Source organism: Lactuca serriola, chromosome 1, assembly GCF_051521515.1.
Source record: "Lactuca serriola cultivar US96UC23 chromosome 1, Lser_US96UC23_V15, whole genome shotgun sequence".
NCBI classification, from domain to species: domain Eukaryota; kingdom Viridiplantae; phylum Streptophyta; class Magnoliopsida; order Asterales; family Asteraceae; genus Lactuca; species Lactuca serriola.
The window spans coordinates 60,311,170-60,332,041 of NC_136408.1; the positions used below are offsets into that span (position 1 = coordinate 60,311,170).

The 20,872-nt window shown below is 34.7% G+C and overlaps 5 protein-coding genes across 9 annotated transcripts; 2 read left to right on the forward strand and 3 right to left on the reverse strand.

Annotated features, from left to right (window-relative positions):
- Nucleotides 1-817: 817 nt before the first annotated feature.
- Nucleotides 818-2,831, forward strand: LOC145089542 (uncharacterized). Its single transcript, XM_079027966.1, has 4 exons — nucleotides 818-1,022; nucleotides 1,447-1,703; nucleotides 1,780-2,259; nucleotides 2,365-2,831. Exons 1-4 carry the CDS (start codon nucleotides 929-931, stop codon nucleotides 2,659-2,661), a joined length of 1,128 nt encoding a protein of 375 aa, XP_078884092.1. The 5' UTR covers nucleotides 818-928; the 3' UTR covers nucleotides 2,662-2,831.
- A 2,226-nt stretch (nucleotides 2,832-5,057) lies between these two features.
- Nucleotides 5,058-7,016, forward strand: LOC145089536 (uncharacterized). The gene is made up of 4 exons (XM_079027961.1): nucleotides 5,058-5,255; nucleotides 5,641-5,897; nucleotides 5,975-6,454; nucleotides 6,542-7,016. Exons 1-4 carry the CDS (start codon nucleotides 5,162-5,164, stop codon nucleotides 6,836-6,838), a joined length of 1,128 nt encoding a protein of 375 aa, XP_078884087.1. The 5' UTR covers nucleotides 5,058-5,161; the 3' UTR covers nucleotides 6,839-7,016.
- Nucleotides 7,017-7,147: 131 nt separating this feature from the next.
- On the reverse strand, nucleotides 7,148-11,815 carry LOC145089527 (putative purple acid phosphatase 20). Its single transcript, XM_079027955.1, has 5 exons — nucleotides 11,666-11,815; nucleotides 10,730-11,596; nucleotides 10,559-10,647; nucleotides 10,272-10,452; nucleotides 7,148-9,039 (listed from the first exon to the last, which is right to left on the reverse strand). Exons 1-5 carry the CDS (start codon nucleotides 11,813-11,815, stop codon nucleotides 8,989-8,991), a joined length of 1,338 nt encoding a protein of 445 aa, XP_078884081.1. The 3' UTR covers nucleotides 7,148-8,988.
- On the reverse strand, nucleotides 11,727-14,405 carry LOC145089549 (uncharacterized). 5 transcript variants are annotated; one of them, XM_079027986.1, is made up of 7 exons: nucleotides 14,218-14,351; nucleotides 13,978-14,122; nucleotides 13,490-13,755; nucleotides 13,208-13,419; nucleotides 12,856-13,126; nucleotides 12,484-12,769; nucleotides 11,727-11,865 (listed from the first exon to the last, which is right to left on the reverse strand). In XM_079027986.1, exons 2-7 carry the CDS (start codon nucleotides 14,015-14,017, stop codon nucleotides 11,861-11,863), a joined length of 1,080 nt encoding a protein of 359 aa, XP_078884112.1. In that variant the 5' UTR covers nucleotides 14,018-14,122; nucleotides 14,218-14,351; the 3' UTR covers nucleotides 11,727-11,860. The 5 variants fall into 5 exon arrangements, with proteins under 5 accessions (XP_078884112.1, XP_078884108.1, XP_078884105.1 ...); XM_079027982.1 differs by having other exon boundaries at nucleotides 11,755-11,892; XM_079027979.1 differs by lacking the exon at nucleotides 11,727-11,865 and having other exon boundaries at nucleotides 12,299-12,769; nucleotides 14,338-14,405.
- A 2,207-nt stretch (nucleotides 14,406-16,612) lies between these two features.
- LOC145089569 (putative purple acid phosphatase 20) lies at nucleotides 16,613-19,559 on the reverse strand. The gene is made up of 5 exons (XM_079027994.1): nucleotides 19,221-19,559; nucleotides 17,829-18,126; nucleotides 17,159-17,733; nucleotides 16,974-17,062; nucleotides 16,613-16,881 (listed from the first exon to the last, which is right to left on the reverse strand). The coding sequence occupies exons 1-5, from the start codon at nucleotides 19,368-19,370 to the stop codon at nucleotides 16,689-16,691; spliced, it is 1,305 nt and encodes a 434-aa protein (XP_078884120.1). The 5' UTR covers nucleotides 19,371-19,559; the 3' UTR covers nucleotides 16,613-16,688.
- Between the last annotated feature and the right edge of the window lie 1,313 nt (nucleotides 19,560-20,872).

The window sequence follows — 20,872 nt, forward strand, 5'->3', positions numbered from 1 at the left end:
ATAAGTTTTCATGGTTTTTTTGATTCTCAAAAATACTAGCTAAGAATAAACCTACACATTAACAGTCCAGGAGCCTTCTCAGAACGATCCTATATTTTTAGGCTTGAGGGAGTGGCCTCATCACCCCCTCGCCAAAACACATGTTATCAATCTTTAAACCATCCCTTATAAGTCACTAAGATACTCGTTAAATAAGAAACGCTACTATAGTAGTGAAAAGAGAGAGAAGAAAAAATGGGTTGTGATTGATTGAGATTATTTTCTTTTAATTTTTTTTTCAAAACAAAACCAATTAAATTCCTCTCACTACTACTCCTTACTCTTTTTAACCTATACATGCTAAGCTTACTTGGCAATATAAAAACCTATGTAGCGATAAAAAATCTTACATGTTAAAGTGCTAGAAGTGTTATCACTCCCCTTAGCCTTAGTAGTGATCTTACAATTTAGGTTTTTCCTGATAGGTCCTAGATGTTTTCATGATAATATTTTTTTGGATCTATTTCGGTTCAATTTTGGAGGTTTTCGATCCGTTTTCGATTTCAGGTTTTTCCACTGTTTCATTAACGCCAAAATGATATATTAAGATTTACTAAAATGATACATTAAAATTTAATTAAAAAATAGGGAATGCGTGATTAACAAATGTGAATTTTGTGAGATTGGTCTTAGATCAATCCATAATTTTTGAGATTGGTTTTACGATCCGATCTCATTTTAAACTAGGAATGTATCGGTCTTTGTTTGGGATCGGTTAAAAACCGATCCATCTGTTGCTATATAGGCCCAAGAAAAGTCCGAGAGTCAACTATGTCCCACGAAAATCGTCCACATTTTGTCAAAGACTTTGTATACAACTCTTTCCAAATTCCAAGTTAATCAAAGCATCTTCTTCTTTTTCCTCCTCTTCCGCCATTGAATAACAACAATGGCAGGGGAAGTCAAGAGGAAGATTTCAGCATCATCAGCAAGGTCGCATACCAGGAAATCCAAATCCAAATCTTCCTCATCTTTCCCGTCAGGTGCTCTATTCTCATATACTTGTCACCATTTTTTTTTTTTCAAGCTTACAGACTTCACTATTTGATACATTCGTTATAGATTCGTTGGCGATTTTACCGAATCGAAGTGTTTGTGTGCCAATGAATGAATATTGTCAACTTGGATTTCCTTCAATTAAGATCCTAAAAGATATCACATATGTAGGTAGAAGTTTAGAAAACCGTAAAATCATGAACTTCCCGATCGGAATTGAACCTTTTAACATCCGAACTGTAATATTGATTTTGATTGAAATCAAGAGATGGGTCCGTCGAGCATTAATTCTAATTTGATTTCTGAAATGCAATTTAATCACAGCAATGTTTCCATCAAATCAAATAATCATCATGTCAAATTGTCAATTATGAATCATAAGAACTAATCCAAACACCAAATTTTTTTCAGGGTTTTTCATACTATTAGTCTTCATTATCGGGTTTCTGGCATGGGCTTATCAATCAGCTTGTCCACCCCAACCCAAGAAGCTCGGATCTCCAGACGGACTTCCCATTACAACACCTAGAATCAAGCTTCGTGATGGAAGACATTTGTCCTACAAAGAATACGGTGTACCAAAAGAGGTCGCCAAATACAAGATTATTTATGTTCATGGATTCGATTCTATCAAGTATTATGCTGTTATTGCTACATCAGCCTCCCCGGTAGGTATCGTGTTTTGTTCCTAATTCATTAGTTTCGTTATTCCGTTTCTTGATTACTTGGTTGTGATTTTAACAGGCCCTAATTGAAGAATTGGGGATACATATTGTCTCATTCGATCGACCTGGTTATGGAGAGAGTGATCCGAACCCTAACCAAACTTTACAGAGTTCGGCTTTGGATATCGAGGAGCTTGCTGATCAGTTAGATCTCGGATCAAAGTTCTATGTAGTCGGTTTTTCAATGGGAGGTCAAGCGATCTGGTCTTGTTTGAAATACATTCCTCACAGGCTAGCAGGAGCAAGTCTTATAGCTCCAGTAGTTAATTACTGGTGGCCACGTTTGCCATTGAAGCTATCTCAAGAAGCGTATTCAAAACAATTCATTCAGGATCAATGGAGTCTACGTGTTGCTCATCACCTTCCATCATTAACATACTGGTGGAACACTCAGAAGCTGTTTCCTTCTTACAAAGCTATCGCTCATAGCCCTGATATTCTTTCTCAGCAAGACATGGAACTCATTCCCAAGTTTACAGCTGGCAGGGGACCCATTGAGGTAGGTACTCATTTAAGTAATCACACATCCAAACATCTAATTACTTGACCATTTTAAGAAGGAGAATATGAATCTAATGTTACTTTTTTTGTGTGTGTTGAAAAGGGACAAGTAAGACAGCAAGGAGAATATGAATCTATACATCGTGACTTGAATATTGGATTTGGTACTTGGGAATTCGACCCGATGGATATTGAGAACCCGTTTCTGGAAAATGAAGGATCCGTTGATATATGGATGGGTGATGATGATAAGATTGTGCCTGTGACACTGCAACGTTATATTGCCCAACAGCTTCCATGGATAAGGTATCATGAGCTCAAGGGTGCTGGTCATATGTTTCCTTATGCTGATGGGATCAGTGATGAGATCCTAAAAGAACTTCTTCTTGGTAAACTTTAGATTCATATACTTTTTGTACGAGTAAAAATTTGGGTATTTTTGTAAGAGTAAAAATTTGATTTGTAGTTTTTATTCTTTGCACACTTTTCAGTATTTTGATGTCCTTTGTGTAAATTAAACTTTTGTATTTGGTATTATAAATTTATGACTACATTTAATTTTGGGGTTGAGAGTGATTGATGAAATATATTGTTGGTAGTTCGTATTTATATATATCGAGCTTATTTGAAAATGTTTTCAGAAAATAAAGTTTTTATTTTCAGTTTTCAAACAAATTTTTAGAAAACATGTTTGGTTTGAGATGCAATTTTCATTTTCCATCTTAAATTTTTAGAAAACTTTAAAAATCACTTTTTTAATTTACATACAATTTGAAAAACAAAAAATTTTCGTTTTCTTGGAAAAAGATTTAAAATCGAATCAACCAAACATTTCGAAATTTTCATTTTCATTTGAAAATTTTCATGGAAGACTGGAAGAAAATTTAAGGAACCAAACGCACTCTAAGCAACCTTTTTTCCCTTGTCCGACCAGACATATTTTGGACAGTCTTTTTTAGGTTAGTACTTTGGGTTTTATCTATCGGGTTTGAGATTTTTAATGCTTCGTTTTCAGTCTTCTGGTTTGAATTTTATTGTTGAAGTCATATATTGATTATCGAATCTTGAATATAACTAAATTAAAAATCTACTATGAATATCTTTTTAGTTAATAACATCTACAATCATTTAGAGTAAATATCATATCGTATTAATTTTAATCTCCCTTTCACAACCATCACAAAAAGATCTAGGACTCATCAAACAGGGCTTATGGGCTCATGAATCAAACACTTAAGAGTTTATAGTGAAAGCATAATGCTTAAGTGTTAGGCGATGAGGTATACTCACCACACTATACCACCTTCAGCACAAATCTCTCCGTCATGAGAGAGAGAGAGAGAGAAAGAGAGAGAGAGAGAATGGTGTCATAAGGAATGGTTAATGCCACAACCCTCCACGCCAACAAGCCTCCGTATCATCACCACACCGGGAAGGGGTGATGTATCTATATGGTCATGCGTGTAATGTCAGCACCACATACACATGATGTGTGATGAGTATACTGCATGGTCTTATATTGAATAAATGCTTGAAGACTAATGGTTATGTAAAGAACCAAAGAAAGTAAAAAACCAAAGGAATTATTATGGAGGTGATTTAAAATGTCGGACACACAAAAAAGAGAATTGACTTATCGACCGACACACCTAACACACCAGAGAGAAGAATGAGGAGATTGTGCACTTTCACTTTGTGATGTTTTTTTCTAAATGGACATCTAAAAAAGTATTTTCTACTTCTTTGAAATTCTATTACAATATGACTGAAAAATGATGATGTTTTGAAAAAGATAAAAATATGCATAAAAGTTAGTTTATTAGGAAACAACGTACAAAATTTTTAGTTTAATAGTGTTTATCGAACAACAAATGGTCTTTCCTTTAAACAGATAAACAACTAAAATTACAATACCAGATCAAAATAATATTTTAAACAAAAAATATAGAGAAAATTACAAATCTAGCCATTTTTCTTAACTACTTTGTAAAAAATAGCTAAAAAAACCCAAATTACAAAATTAGTCATTAAAATCACAGATGGATTAGAGTCATCTGCGATTTTGACATTTGATCTGCGAATATACAAGTGTTTAAAGCGTGGGCGTGCATTAGCAGTTATACGTTCACAAATGCAACATCAGAATAAATTGCAGATGAACTTAGTTCATCTTTGATTTCCTCTGATGTTTCATCTGAGATTTGTGCAATTTCTTATTATTTTTTAAATAATTTTAACTATGAAAATAATAGAGTTTGACTATGATTTTACGTGAAATTGTTTGTAGCTACCGATTTTTGCCTCTAGAGAGACTTCACCCAATAAAAACCTTGTAAAATGAATGCTCAAATTTTTTTAGGTATTTATACCATTAAAAAGTTAAAATCGCAAACCAACTAATAAAATTGCAGATGGATTGAGTCCATCTGCGAACGTACAACTATTAATGCACACCCATACTTTAAACACTTGTACATTCGCAGATCAAATGCCGAAATCATAGATTGCTGTAATTCATCTGCGATTTTAGTGGCTAATTTTGTAATTTTGGTTCTTTTTTTTTTTCAGTTATTTTTTGCAATGTAATTATGGAAATGACTAAATTTGTAATTTTCTTATAAAAATCATAACAAAAAAAATAATAATAACTAATAATATATACAAAATCAATATTTTATTACCATGCATGAGGACAAATTAATTTAACTTTCATAAAAGAATCCCAAATTAAGTTAATTTAACTTTCATAAAAGAATCCCAAATTAAATTAACAATGCTACCTAATTTCAATCCTTTTCCGCCGTTGTCAATGAGTTTGACTACAGCGCTTCCATGTGATGATGTGAATCAAAGCATCTTCTCTTTCTCAATCCCATTCAGCCATCGAAGAAACAACAACAATGGCAGCGGAGGTAAAGAGGAAGATTTCAGCAGCATCAGCTAGGTCCCATACCAGGAATTCCAAATCCAATTCTTCCTCTTCCTTCCCTTCAGGTGCTCTATTCCCATCTACTTCTCGTTATCAAAACTTACAGACTTTAATTACCCTTTGGAATCGAAGCTTTTAATTCCGAACTGTAATTCTGATTTTGCTTGAATTCAATTTCTAGCAGATGGGTTCATTATGCATTAATATAGATTTGATTTCTGACTTTTTTTGGTCAAATCAGTTAATTTTTTTATCTGCAATTTAGGTTAGGTATTCGGATAATATACCATTTACACTCATAGCATATGTTTTGAGCAACTAAAATCAAATAAGGATTGATCTAGTAATTAAGATGTACACACAAGTAGCTACCTACTCCAGTTTCAATAAACTAATAATCTAATTCTCTTTCTACTTATTCAAACTCGCATCAATTGCTGAATTTTTCAGGGTTTTTCATACTATTAGTCTTCATTATCGGGTTTCTAGCATGGGCTTATCAATCAGCTTGTCCACCCGAACCCATCAAATTCGGATCTCCAGACGGACTTCCCATTACAACCCCAAGAATCAAGCTTCGCGATGGTAGACATTTGTCCTATAAAGAATATGGAGTACCAAAAGAGGTCGCAAAATACAAAATCATCTATGTCCATGGATTCGATTCTGTCAAGCATTACGCTGTTATTGCCACATCGGCCTCTCCAGTATGATTTCTTCGTTTTCTGTTACACATTCATTAGTTTCGCTATTGTGTTTCTTGATCAATTCGTTGACTTCACAGGATCTAATTCAAGATTTAGGAGTATATATTGTTTCATTCGATCGACCCGGGTATGGAGAGAGCGATCCAGATCCTAAACGAACTTTGAAGAGTTTGGCTTTGGATATCGAAGAACTTGGTGATCAATTGGGACTCGGATCAAAATTCTATGTGGTTGGTTTTTCAATGGGAGGTCAAGTGATCTGGTCGTGTTTGAAATACATTCCTCACAGGTTAGCAGGAGCAACTCTTATAGCTCCAGTAGTCAATTACTGGTGGCCACGTTTGCCATTGAAGTTATCACAAGAAGCGTATTCAAAACAATTCATTCAGGATCAATGGAGTCTGCGTGTTGCTCATCACCTTCCATCATTAACATACTGGTGGAACACTCAGAAGCTGTTTCCTTCTCTAACTGTTATTGCTCATAGCCCTTATATTCTTTCCAGACAGGATAAAGAACTCGTGCCAAAGTTTACAGCTGGCAGAGCAGCAGTTGAGGTACTTTCAATTACAATTACTTGATTCTTTTATGCCATGGAAGGAGAATATGAATCTAATGTTACTGTTTTTTTGTGTGTTGAAAAGGGACAAGTGAGGCAGCAAGGAGAATATGAATCTGTCCACCGTGACTTGAATATTGGATTTGGTACTTGGGAATTTGACCCGATGGAGATTGAGAACCCGTTTCCGGATAATGAAGGATCCGTTCATATTTGGATGGGTGATGAAGATATACTTGTGCCTGTGACACTGCAACGTTATATTGCCCAACAACTTCCATGGATAAAATACCATGAGATCAAGGGTGCTGGTCATATGTTTCCTTATGCTGATGGGATCAGTGACGAGATCTTAAAAGAACTACTTATTGGTAAAAATTAGATTAAAATATGCTTTTTTGGGGGTTTGTTACTAGCTATTTAAGTTTTTGAGAACATGATGAAACTGTTGTGTTCTGTACAATGTCCTCATCACAACAAACTTTAGTACCTTTACCTTTACCAGACTAGATCTTACTTATGTTCATAGATGTCTCTTTATGAATGATTTTTCTGAGGCCCGTGTTGGCGTTCTTAAGCACATTTTACGATATGTATTGGAACTATTAACCTCTGGCTCTAGATACTCACTTCTACTTCTATGAATATCGTACTCTAATACGACATATGGGAATATATCCAACAAAAAAACAATCTACTTCTAGGTTATTGTGTTCTTTGCAAAATCTTATAGACCGGTCCTCTAAGAGAAGGAGTGCCATCTCCTGGTCCAGAAGCCAAATATCGTTGGTTCGTCGATGTTGTTGAAGATTACTTAATTTCCTTAGAGAGCTTCACTTCCCGCCTCCTAAAGCCACTATTATGTATCGTGACAATATAGTGCATTTAATGAATTTCATGTCAAATATATAAAGTAGGGTTGTTCAATATTGGATATCCTCATATTTTTTATACAACCGATCTAATACAATCGTACAACTGAATCGAACCTATATAATTAAAAATTAAATTGGATTGGTTTTATCCGTTGAATATTTAATATTGGATATCCAATATATCAAAGTTTCATCTAATTTCCATCGGATTGGATCCATCCAAATTTCATCAAATTTATAAGTATATAAAATATCTGTATTAATCGTTTTTGATAATTGAAACTGGATACTAATTGGATTATAATTGGGATAGGTCAAATTGGATAGTAATGGGATTGGATTGGTTGAATTTTTATTAGGGAGAATGACACATTAGACCTACAATGTACTGCACATTTGTTCTTTTTTCCCTTAACTTATTTTCGTACTTTATGAATGAATAAACTTGTTTTTGTGGGGTCTATTTGGCCACTTTGAACAAACTGAAGGGGTAACCCGGTTACCCATTTGTCACATAGACTTTGACTTTGAAAAAGCCACACCTCTTTTGACATGACCCATCTCCCGTTTCTCTTATAAACCCATGACCAGATTCACCCCTTCCACCACCTGTAACACTTGTGGTCTTCTTCTTCTACATCGTCGTCTTATTTTGAAGTTTCCATCTCTCATAAGGCAACCCATGTTTCTTACATAAATCCTTAACAATCAAAGAGATTTTTCTGTAGTGACATCTTATCAATCTTGGAAAAGATGATGCTCGATCTAAAACTAAAGCCCGTCTTGAAACCAGTCCATTAGTGAAGAACAAGTGATGTTGAGTGGGCCATTTGTTTGCTTTTCAAAACAATCGTTTCTGCTTGGTTCACGTGAACAATAGAAGAGAAATGGTTTAAAGTAAACTGAACATGTTGAATCCTAATGACCGAAAAGCTTGCTACCACGAACATCACCCTTTCACTCCAGTTGGGTAAGCAACAAACAGGCAAAGTACTATATCCAAAACACTAGAAGAAGCTCGTGACCTACCTATATTGGGTACCTTTGTGTTTGATAAAAGCAACACGAAAGATTGAGCAAATAGGTTGAATCTAGCTACACACATAATAGGGTAGTATGTTAAATGTTGGTAGATAATAAGGAACCTGGTTATAGAATCAAAGATTAGTTTCTTTCGTAGTATTTGAATATGAGAGTGTCGATGCATTTTGAAAAAATCATGAACACTGGTATGTGTTGAAGGTCAGGATCCTCACTGCCTTCTACCAACCTTTGTAGAACAATCCTCATCTCGCCATTCACATATCTCTTTCAATGACCTCTCTAATGGGAGAGAACATCTCAAATCTCCACTAATACCAATACAAAAACATGGTGGTGGCACGATCTATTTTTAGGTCTAAATCTGAGTTTCCATTAGTTTCCATGATCTTAAACAATGATGATGGCCTTGTTGCAATGATCTTGTATATTCTGCTATGATCTTGAACACCTCAAGCTCATACATCTTTTACCACTATTTTCATCATACCTCTCTTGCCTTACCCGTGCAATTTGGGTTTTGGTAGATAATTGGAAGAGTTTTACGGGTTCTCTTTTGAAAAAAGATGATTAGATGAAGAATATGACTGTTGGGGTGAAGACAACGATGGAGGATCTAAATTGATGAACCGGGTGTTTGATGCTTCAATGAACATTGATTAAAATCCTGATCAAAAGTCAAAAGATAAAAGTCATTTACATGATAAAATTGTTGTAATTAGGTTACGTTTGACAGACTAACTGAAAAACTAGCTACTAATTTAATGACAAAAATTAATTTTTAGCTTTAAAAAATGATGTAGTTGATAAGCTAACTGAAATATATAAAATGATATAAAAAACATTTAGAAGATTAAGATTTTTTTGGAGAAAATTGCAAATTTATTGCAGATAGTAGCAAAAAAAAAGTTACAAAAATAGCCACTAAAATCACAGATGGATTAAGCACATCTGCGATTTAACCTTCCTATCTAAGAACGTACAAATTGCTAAAGCATGGTTGTGCATCAGGGACTTGTACGTTCGCAAATGGATTAGTCCAGCAGCTACCACCTGCGATTTTGCCTTTTTCAGGGTATAAATACCTAAAAAAAAATTCGAACACTCATTTTTCTTATTTTTGTTGGAGAAAACTCTCTTAGGGAGCCATAGACGATTCTATGTCCTCTCCCGAAAACATAGGGATTATGTTGGTTTTATGTAGTTGCATGTGATATGTATCTAACTAAATGTTTGATTTATAAATTCAAGTGTTTGAATAGAAAAATTAATTTTAAATATAGATCGATACAATTTATCTTCAAACATAATAATAGTAATAATTTCAAAAGTTAAAATCATTCATAGCTCCCGCAGAGAGTTTTCCCTTACAAAAATCAAGAAAAATGAATGTTCCAAAAAAATTTAGGTATTTATCCTCTGTAAAAGACAAAATTATAAGTGGCAGCAAATGGATTAGTCCATTTGCGTCCATTTGCGAACGTAAAAGTCCCTGATGTACAACTATGCTTTAGCAGCTTGTACCTTCGCAAACTGGAAGGTCAAATCGCAAATCGCATAATTCATCTGCGATTTTAGTGGTTATTTTTGTAACTTTAGGTTTTTTGGCTATTATCTGCAAAGTAATTAGCAAAAAAAGGCTAAATTTGTAATTTTTTTAATATTAATATAATGGTGGATTTAGGTGAATTAAAAAAACTCAATAAACTTACTTAAATGTTAGTGGAAATAGCATTTTAAAAACTACTTGGTACACTACTTTTGATTTGTAAAATAAAACAATCTAAAAGCATTCGAAAAAATTAATAGATTACGTAACAAACATACTCTTAATAATACCCCTTCAAGGGCTAAGAATGATATATTAAACATGTAACAAGAAATTCAAATTTCGAGCACCTTGTTACAAAGTGGATCAGTAGCAAGACTTTGGATGAATAGCGAATCAGATTGAACCGATTCATCATTATCGTTTCTATGCCACGACCACATTGCATAACTTTCACTTGCCACATGAAATTCTCCATGCCCAAAACTCGTTTCCCTAAATGCCGATATCTCTGATGGCGGATCTATGAACCTATTACAAATCAATGGTAATTTTCTTATGTTTCAATACTCAAACTTGTTTTCCCTGAATTAATACAATAGAGAAAAAAAAAATAAAAACATTTGAGTCAACTCACATGCCACCAAGCAAATCCTTATTGCCTCCATCCCCGATTGTGATATGCAGCGGGGAACAAATCGTAATTTTTTCCTGGTAAACGCGATTCTGCAAAATAACCTTACAAATTATATATATAATCAATTTGATTATCGTTTAGATTGAACTTTGTAGTAACAATAATACTTACAAAAAGCTCATAAACATGGACATGCCCTGCAAAAACGATATCTACACGATGATGGAAAAGTAATTCTTCCATGGATTTCCTCATGTAGACTGACTCCGGCTCATCATGATGAGCAGTGTAAGAATTATACCATGGAGCATGAACAACCACAATCAGCCATGGTGTTTTGCTCCGGTTAACCTTCTTCAGATCAGATTCTAACCATCGGTATTGTATCGAACCATGGTCAAACTCGATGTAGGAGTTCAACATGATGATGTGAACCTTTGAGACCTCAAACGAGTAATACAGGTTAGACGTGGACCCACTCTCCTCATATGGCATTCGCCACCTTGCATTATAGGAAGTGAACGGAATCTGGTGGAAGTCCGGGAGTATTTCAATGTCATGGTCGCCTTGTGCCACCATCCATGGCCGTCGGCTCGCTAGCGGCTCCACCAGCCGGCCGAATGAGTCCCACAACGGCTGCAATGCGTCGGCATAAGACAGATCTCCGGGTAAAAGCAACAGATCATAGTTTGATTGTGAGATGTGTTCAAGGGTCGATTTGGTCCATTCTGTTTGTCCAAGATCACCGGAGACGGCAAATTTGATCGGAAATCGCTTTGGAGGAGTCTTGAAAGAGAACTCCGACGTTGAACCAGGGGTAAAACAGTAATAATACACAGTGCTATGGTCCAATGGATCTATTACTACATCATGTATTTTACCAGACTTGTAATGGAAAATTTCGTAAGAAGAAACGGTGCCGTTTGCTGAATTTTGGTAGTTCCCGGAAGATGTACCATAGTATACGGTGGCCGGAGTATCCATATCTGTAATCCATGAAATTCGCATTCTATCTTCACCAACCAAAGATATATGAATCTGTTAAAACAGAGAAATTAAGTAATTTACACAAAAAAATTGGTAATGAGAGAAGTAGTAATTGATTACTTGTTGTGGAGTGGTAGGATCAGCATTTTTTGCCGGCGACACGACGAGTGATTCCCGCGGCGGAGGCCGGTTATAAGAATGGGCAACTTGCACCACTCCGTCGAGGACGGCGGCCGCCGTCACCAGCAACGAGAAGTTACGGAAGTTCATATTGGAACTACACAGAGGCACAAGGGTGCAGGAGGGCGCTCCAAATTACACTGGTTTTATACCCACGTGTTATATACCTTAAAGATTGCATGAATTTAGGAATTTACATTTATGTCAAACATTAAAGTTTATTTTTGTTTTCAATCTTATTAATTTTACACTTAAATGCTATAAATCACAATATTCTTTTTATTTTATTTTCGTAATATAACAATATATTCTGAGTAAATTACAGATACGGTGGTTATGGTTTGATGAAAATCCCACAAGGAAATTCACGGATATACCGCATATACATGTAACATGTTGATTAAATTCAAATATATTTAAAATGACCAACGTACCCTTGTCTTTTATCATTTCTTAAATTATTTAAACAATTTTAAATATTCTGTTTGGTTCGGTAAAAACCAAATTATATGAGCAAACCACCAAACTCAATTTTGACCATTGACGAAATTCATACAATGATCGTGATTGATAGATAGAGAGCAATGACTTTTATAACCATCAATAACCTCTTGGTGATTGTCATTAACCTTAGCCATCGATTTTTTGATCAAACACACTCATAATCTTGCTTACAAACATTAAGTAATAATATTATCTTCCAAACTCCGAACACTTAAATATAGCGAAAAAAACGAGCCCAAAAAGCTAACTTTTACCAAGGAGAAGCGCTTTTAGGATAGCATCGCTGATCCCATCAGCATAAGGGAACAAGTGACCAGCACCCTTGAGCTCGTGATAGTTTATCCATGGAAGCTGTTTAGCAATATAACGTTGCAGTGTCACAGGCACAATTTTATCATCATCACCCATCCAAATATCAACGGATCCTTCATTGTTTGGAAACGGGTTCTCAATATCCATCGGGTCGAATTCCCAGGTACCGAATCCAATATTCAAGTCACGATGGAGGGACTCGTATTCTCCTTGCTGTCTTATTTGTCCCTTTTCAGCACACAAAAAAGACTTACATCATATCATATCATCTATCTGGGTTTAATCAACTAAGATGGTGAAGAAATTGCAGGTACCTCAAGTAATGGTGCCCTTCCAGCTGTAAATTTGGGCAAAAGTTGTATGTCTTGAGGAGAAAGAATATCAGGGCTATTAGCAATGAGAGTGGAAGAAGGAAAGAATCTCTGAGTGTTCCACCAGTATGTCAGCCATGGAAGGTAATGAGCAACACGTAGGCTCCATTGATCTTCCACAAACTGCTTCGAATACGCTTCTTGTGATAACTTCAATGGCAAACGTGGCCACCAGTAATTAACCACAGGAGCAATAAGAGTCGCTCCTGCTAGCCTATTTCCATGATCACATATTATCATCAGATCACAACCTTCTGGGTTTCATAAAATTCAAACGGAATTTGCCATGAAAAACCTGTGGGGAATGTAATTCAAACAAGTCCAAGCGACTTGACCACCCATTGAAAAACCAACAACATAGAATTTTGATCCAAGTCCTAATTGATCAGCAAGCTCCTCGATATCCAAAGCCGAACTCTTTAAGGTTTGGTTAGGGTTTGGATCACTCTCTCCATAACCGGGTCGATCATATGAAACAATATGTATCCCCAATTCTTCAATTAGGGTCTGTTAAAATCAATCAATCAATCAAGAAACCGAATAACGAAACTAATAAATGATAAACAAAACTCGATACCGGGGAGGCTGACGTGGCAATAACAGCAAAATGCTTGTTAGAATCGAAGCCATGGACATAAATTATCTTGTATTTGGCGACCTCTTTGGGTACACCATATTCTCTGTAGGACAAATGTCTTCCGTCACGAAGCTTGATTCTAGGGTTTGTAATGGGAGGTCCTTCTGGAGATCCGAGTTTCTTGGGTGGGGGTGGACAAGCTGCTTGATAAGCCCATGCCAGAAAACCGTTAACGAAGATGACGAGTAGTGATTTCTTTATAATACCTGAAATATTTTTAAGTAGAGTCATAAAATCAGAACTGTATGAGAAATATGAGAGAAATTCAATGTCGATAACTTGGGGTTAATGATCATCATGCTTGGGAACTCGATCAAGTTCATGGCTTGGAATCAGAATTGGAACAAAATCCACTCAGATCTTGATGAACTTTACTGAGTAAATTAAAAACACAAATAAATCCATGATGCATGCGTCAAATAGAGCACCTGGAGGGAAATAAGAGGAAGAATCAGATTTGGCTTCCATATCGTTGGTGTTTCGATCTTCAATGGCGGAGAAGATGGTTTCATTCACTTGGAAGAGTTAAGTTGTACTCAGAATCCTGAGCGTATTCATATCTTTTGAGTTCATCTAAAACAATAATCCACATAGTAACATATTAGCAATTCACAAAAATAACTATGTGTGAAAATAACTATGGTTGAAAAGTATTTAGAATCCACTACCATATTTTTATCATCAATCACAAAATAATTACTAATTTTATTAACAAAACATGCTGTACGTATGGATACATGTTTTCTGAATTTTGTGTAAAGATAAAGCTTTGAACTTTTTCAACCAACCATGTGAAATCTAGTTACGTCCTTCTCGTGAAGACTTGAGAGAGTCTCAATTCTTACAATGCACATCTTTAATATTAATTATAAATAAAAAATCACATAAAAAAGCATGTATGTTTTCTTTTGAAGTGTACTAGAATTTCGCGTTGCTCTTTTTTACTGAATCTCAAAAAGAAGAAAAAAAAAAAAAAGAGTAATATTGTAATTCAACTTGAGAAAAAAGAGTGTCCAATAGAATTGATCAAAAAATATCGCTTCTAAACAAACAAGAAGGTAAGGCAAAACAAAAAAATAATAAAGATTGATGATCTAGAGACATTGGAACATGGAAACTAGTTTGATTACTTAAGACATAAAATTATAACACAAGAAATAAAGCTAGATGTACATCTATGAATTGATGGACTTATCAATCGTGAAGTATATGTTCCAACGGTAATATTTATGAATTATGAATGGTTTCAATTAGTTCTTTGCTTTGAATGGTCTAAATGGGTGCTTTGTTATTAATTTAGTGTTGTCATTTTTTTGTTCTAAATTTGCTCTTACATGGTTCTAGTTATGTAAGTCTTAGACTTCGACACCATAAGGTTTATGTCTATGTTGAATAACATTTTTCTTTTTGCATGCTTTGAGTTTGAGACTTCGAGTATTTGATATTGTAAAGATGTTTTATGAAGTTGGCTCAGGGTCAATCCTATAGGCTTTACATGGCAATTAGTAAAAGAGTTCTTTGATGAAAAAGTTTTCCTTGTCCTTGTCATAATTTTGGAACACTTTAACCTCGGTTTTCTCATGAAGTAACATTATAAACCTTCTGTATTTTTTTTTGAGAAAATTACACGGATGGTCCCTATGGTTTGTGGTCACTTGCACGCTTGGTCCCTAGAAAGTTTTTTTAACTCGGACCATCCCCAAAACTATAATTTGTTACCCGCCCAATCTCTCTCATAACATTTCCGTTTGTTTAGATGTTAGTAACCCACATAATGGGGGTATTTTTGTCATTTCACCATTTCAAGCCTCTAAAACCCACCTCCTTTCTCGATTTCTTCTTCTCACTTCTTCCCTTCCACATCAATGGCTGATGGTTTGACTCCGTCACCATCCTCCCCGGAAACAAGCCTATTATGCTATACATCGGAATCGACTCAGAAAACCGCCAAGTCTAGAATTTGGCCGTCCTAAAGGACTTATCCGATCCATATCTCAAAAAATGGAGTAAACATGATTGGAGTAAACATGTCGACAATCCATATCTCAACCGGGTGACTTCAGAGACCCGACGATCTTGTTAATTGGAGTAAACATGATTCCCCACTTCATCAATTTCTAAGAACAGGAATATGGGAATGCCCTGATTTCTTTCCGGTGTGGGTTGATAGCACGAATGGGTTCGATACATCTGTCATAAACCCTAGCACGAAGGGGAAACGGAGATTACTAACACTCGGCAGTTTAAGGCTTGATTACGGGAGGTACTACGCTTCCAAATCGTTCTTCGATCCTGTGAAAAAGCGAAGGATAATTATGGGTTGGGTGCACGAGACTGATTCTGAAGCTGATGTCATCGCTAAAGGATGGGTCGGACTTCAAGTAATCAAAGATTCAATAATTTCACTTATCTCCTTAATTATATATAAGATCATTAACTCACCTATACATGCAGTCATTTCTGAGGAGTATTTGGCTAGACAAAAACCAGAAGCAGCTCCTACAATGGCCTATCGAGGAAATTGAGATGTTACATGAAAACGAAGTTATTGAAGGTGGTTCATTACATGAAACTCAGGGTATCACTGCTTCTCAGGTAAGCTGTAACTTGTAAGCCATCAAATCTTGATAAATCTAGTTTAATAATCCTTTTCGGCTAATAATTGGTTAATTATTTGAAAGGTTGATGTGAAGATGGTGACGAGATTAGGGATAGGGCAGTAGGAGGGGGGTTTTGGTGGTGATGATATGGCCAGTTACGGAGAGTCTCTGGCAGCCGGTAACAGTAGGTGGAAGGGAGGTGCTGAGAGGAGGATACGACGCCGATCAATTTTAGGTTATGGAGTGTGGGTCTGTGGGGTATATTTTGGGGTGGAATATTTTTCATTTTCAAGAATAATTATAAACATATAAAAGTAAGGGTAAATATGTCTTTTCATCATGGTTTAACAGCAAAATAGACGGCTAGTTAGTTTAGGGACTGGGCGGGTAACAAATCTAAGTTTTAAGGACGGTCCGAGTTAAAAATACTTTCTAGGAACCAAGCGTGCAAGTAACCCCTAACCACATGGACCATCCGTGTAATTTTCTCTTTTTTTTTAGAAACGTTAAGTTTTACAATCTTTATAATGATGAAGACATCATTTTTTATTAGCTTTACAAGTTGTATCAGAAGCAAAGCTTTTTAACCAAACAGAATCAGATTCAACTGATTCATCGTCATCATTTCTATGCCACGACCACTTTGCATAACTTCCATTAACAATCTCAAGTTCACCATGCCCAAAACTCGCTTCCCTAAATACCGATATCGTTGGCTGTGGTTCTTTATACCTACAATTTACAAAAACAAAGTTTCCAAAATTATTCAACAATCAAAGCTGCAAACATACACAAAATTCTTCATTTCAATTCAGTCAACTCACTTGGAAGCAAGACCTTCTCGGTTTCCTCCATCCCCAATTGTGATATACATCGGCCCGCAGTTATCAGTTTCTTGATTGTAAACACGATTCTGCAAGAACAAGAAGTCAGATGATCATCAATCTATTTGTTGATTTACAAAAAAAGGAAATGATTTCAGTTCTGGAGCTATGAAGGTGTGGCTTACAAATCGCTCGTAAGCGTGAACATGTCCTGCAAAAACGAGATCTACACGAGCTTCGTAAAGCAATCCCTCCATCATTACCCTCATATCGACCGACTCTTTCTCCCCTTGATGAGCGTAGTTAGAGTTATACCATGGAGCATGAACAATCACAACCAGCCATGGTGTTTTCCTCCGATCAACCTTCTTCAAATCAGACTCCAACCATCGAATTTGGTCAGATCCATATCCAAAATCGGCGTAGGAACCCAACATGACGACGTGGACGCCTGAGACCTCAAACGAGTAGTACAAATTAGACGTGGATCCGCTCTCTTCAAACGGCATATGCCACCTGGCGTTGTAGGCGGTGAACGGAGTGTGGTGGATGGCCGGAATTTTCTCAACCTCGTGGTTGCCTTGTGTCACCATCCACGGCCGTTGGCTCGCTAGCGGCTCCACCAGGCGGCCGAATGAGTCCCACAACGGCTGAATCCTATCGGCGTAAGCCAAATCTCCGGGAAGCAGAAACACATCGTAATTTGATTGCGAGATGTGTTCGAGTGTCGATTTCGTCCATCCAGTTTGTCCAAGATCACCTGCATGTGTTTTAAAATTCAAATAATAAATAATAAATAATAATCCCCACTTCTTCAGATCATACACTAACAAAAAGATGCTTGAAATTTGTAACCTGAAACAGCAAATTTGATCGGAAATTGCGCCGGAGGAGTTTTGAAAGAGTATTCAGGGGTTGAAGATGAACCAGTGGCAAAAGAGTAATAATAGACTGTGTTTGGGTTCAATGGGCCAATTACGACGTCGTGTATTTCACCAGAAATGTAAGTTACATACTCGTAAGACGAAATTACCCCGGTAGCTGAGTGTTCGTATTTCCCTGAAGATGTACCATAGTTTACGATGGGTGGAGTATGTTTGTCTGTAATCCATGAAATTCTCATTTTATTTTCACCAGCTAAAGATACATGAACCTGTTAAAAAAAAATCACAATTTATTATAATATATAATTATATATCACTTTTTTGTAGTAGTAATATCTTTTTTTTTTTAATTGTGTTGATAATAAGAAACAAAATCTTCATATTGACCTATACATTTGAAGCACTTGGAAGACTTCTAGTCCAAGTATAACTTTGCCTTGATGGCATTTAATATGCGAATTTAATTCTATCATCAACAATAACTTTTTGGGTATACATATGTCAGTGTGTGAAAATCCGACTTCTAAAAATTGATTGTCAAAAGAAAGGTGATTTTCCGGAGATTTTTTTTTTTGGAAAAACAAAGTATTTTCTAATAACTGAAAAACAAAACATGGTGTTTTGAGAAAGAAAATTTATCAAATATAGTTTTTATTTCGTAGTAAAATGTCATGAAATAGTGATTATAACTTGTGTATATGATATAATAATAATAATAAAGGAATGACATCTTATATATTCAAACTTTGGTGAGCAAAACTATCATATGTAACATTGATATTAACGAGTAGTATGTCAACAATGGTGATAGAAACAAGGACAATAAACATTGCAAAATAAGTAAGATTATTATATATTTATGATCTTTTAAATAAAATATCACTATTTACTCTAGTTTTTTATAGAAAAAAAAAGGACAGAAAAGAACAAAACAATTATTATTCATAATTTTCAAGTTAAAAAAGTTCTTTTTTTTTTTGTTCTGGATTGAAAAATCATGATTGGAAAGTTGACAATATTGTGTAAATATTTAATAATTATAACAAGATCACATATGAAGGAATATCTGTCGTTATAACTTTTCCTAATCCTATTACTTTCCAAAATTGAAATGGATTTGAAAAAAAGAAAAATAAAAAATAAAAAATCTTCCATGCTCTTTCCTCCAAAAAAAAATCTGTAGAACACCCTTTTTTTTTCTCACCAAAAAAGAAAAAAAGAAAAAAGAAACTGGAGTAACACATTAAGATCCATGTTGAGTGTTTTCGTAAGTCAAATGCGAGATTGATCTAAAATGCTTTATACAATCGCCATTGTTAATCCATGAGGAATTTAGGGTAATGAAAGAAGAGTAATTGATTACTTGTTGTGGAGTGGTCGGATCAGCATACGCGGCGACTGATACAGCAAAGTCCTGCCTTGGCGGAGGCCGGTCATATGCATGAGCAATTTCCATGGCTCCGGCGAAGACTCCGGCCAGAATCATCAGCAACCAAAACTCCGGCAACCTCATATCAAAAAATAGAAAGTTGAAGATAGATGAGAAATGGAGGATTGAGGAAGTGGAGCTTTTAAATGTAGTGGATGAATGCCGATAGGTGTTATTAGTTGGAGCTACAAAACAAAACTAATAGTGATGATCAGGTGGTATGGTTTTGTATATCTCGTTCAGTTGTTTGAAATTTCTTTCCGATTCATACGATATTGATGACAACTACCTTGTCCAAATTTATGATGGTAAAGGATTTAACAGACGAGTCAAACTTTTTATTTGTTTTATTAATTTTATTTTATGAACCTTTTATTTCTATGAGAAAATTGCAAAACAGAAATATCAAAATGAGGGAATATGTCAAAAAATTACTATACTTTTACTTTTTACATATCATACTAGTGCTGATTGCTAAAGGGTTGTGCTATAAGTACCTTTTAACCATTTTTACTCCCTAAAATAAATCAAATCAAAATTTTGACATTTGATTTGATATTTATTTTTGTCTTTTGATGTTTTTTTGTTTTTCAATTTTGTTATTTTTAATTTTTTTAAATTTAAATTTATATTATTATTATTATTATTATTATTATTATTATTATTGTTGATGTTGTTGTTGTTGTTGTTGTTATAAATTTCGCACAAAATTTAAACATCCAGACCACAATATAAATTCGAACGGCTATTTAATCAGTTTTTTAAATATATTTTTTATATTTTAATAATAATAATATTAAAATACAATAATAACAATAATAAATAATGATAAATAATAATAATAATAATAAATTAAAAAAAATTAAAAACAACAAAAAACAAAATAGAAAAAAAAAACAACAACAAAAGACAAAAAATCAAATTAAAGGGGGTGAAATTGGAAAAAAAAAATGGGGGTACTTTTAGAAAACCCCTTGCTAAATCAATTTTGACTGTGGATTGATCTTTAGGTTTTGTATACCTACATCAGAAGATGTAAACTATAACATTTAATAAAAGTTTGTTTGCTTTTAATGTTTAAATGTTGTAACATTTAATAAAAGTTTGTTTGTTTTTTAATGTTTAAATGTTGATGCAATAAACTAAAATTTAAATAAATATATTTAATTGCTAAATCAATTTTGGCTATGGGATTGATTTTTAGGTGTTGTTTGTTTTTTTCGAAAACGTTTGAAGTCTTCGGACTACATTTATATCCTTCTACAACAGAAGAGGTGGACTAAACGAATACAACATGTAATAAGAAGTTTGTTTGTTTTTTAACGTCTACAGACTGCTGCAATAAACTGAACTTTAAATAAATAGATTTTACAAACTTAAAATAGTTTTTCAAATACCAAAATTTTAATAATTATAGTCTTATAACATTGAAATAAAATTCATACAACCAAATTAGTCTTACAATAACAATTTTTGTCTTTCAATAACAATTTCATTTAAAATAATTCATTCCATACTTTGCATAAAATGTTCAACAATTTCTTCCCATAACTGAGTCATATATTCACAGTCCATTGCAATACTAT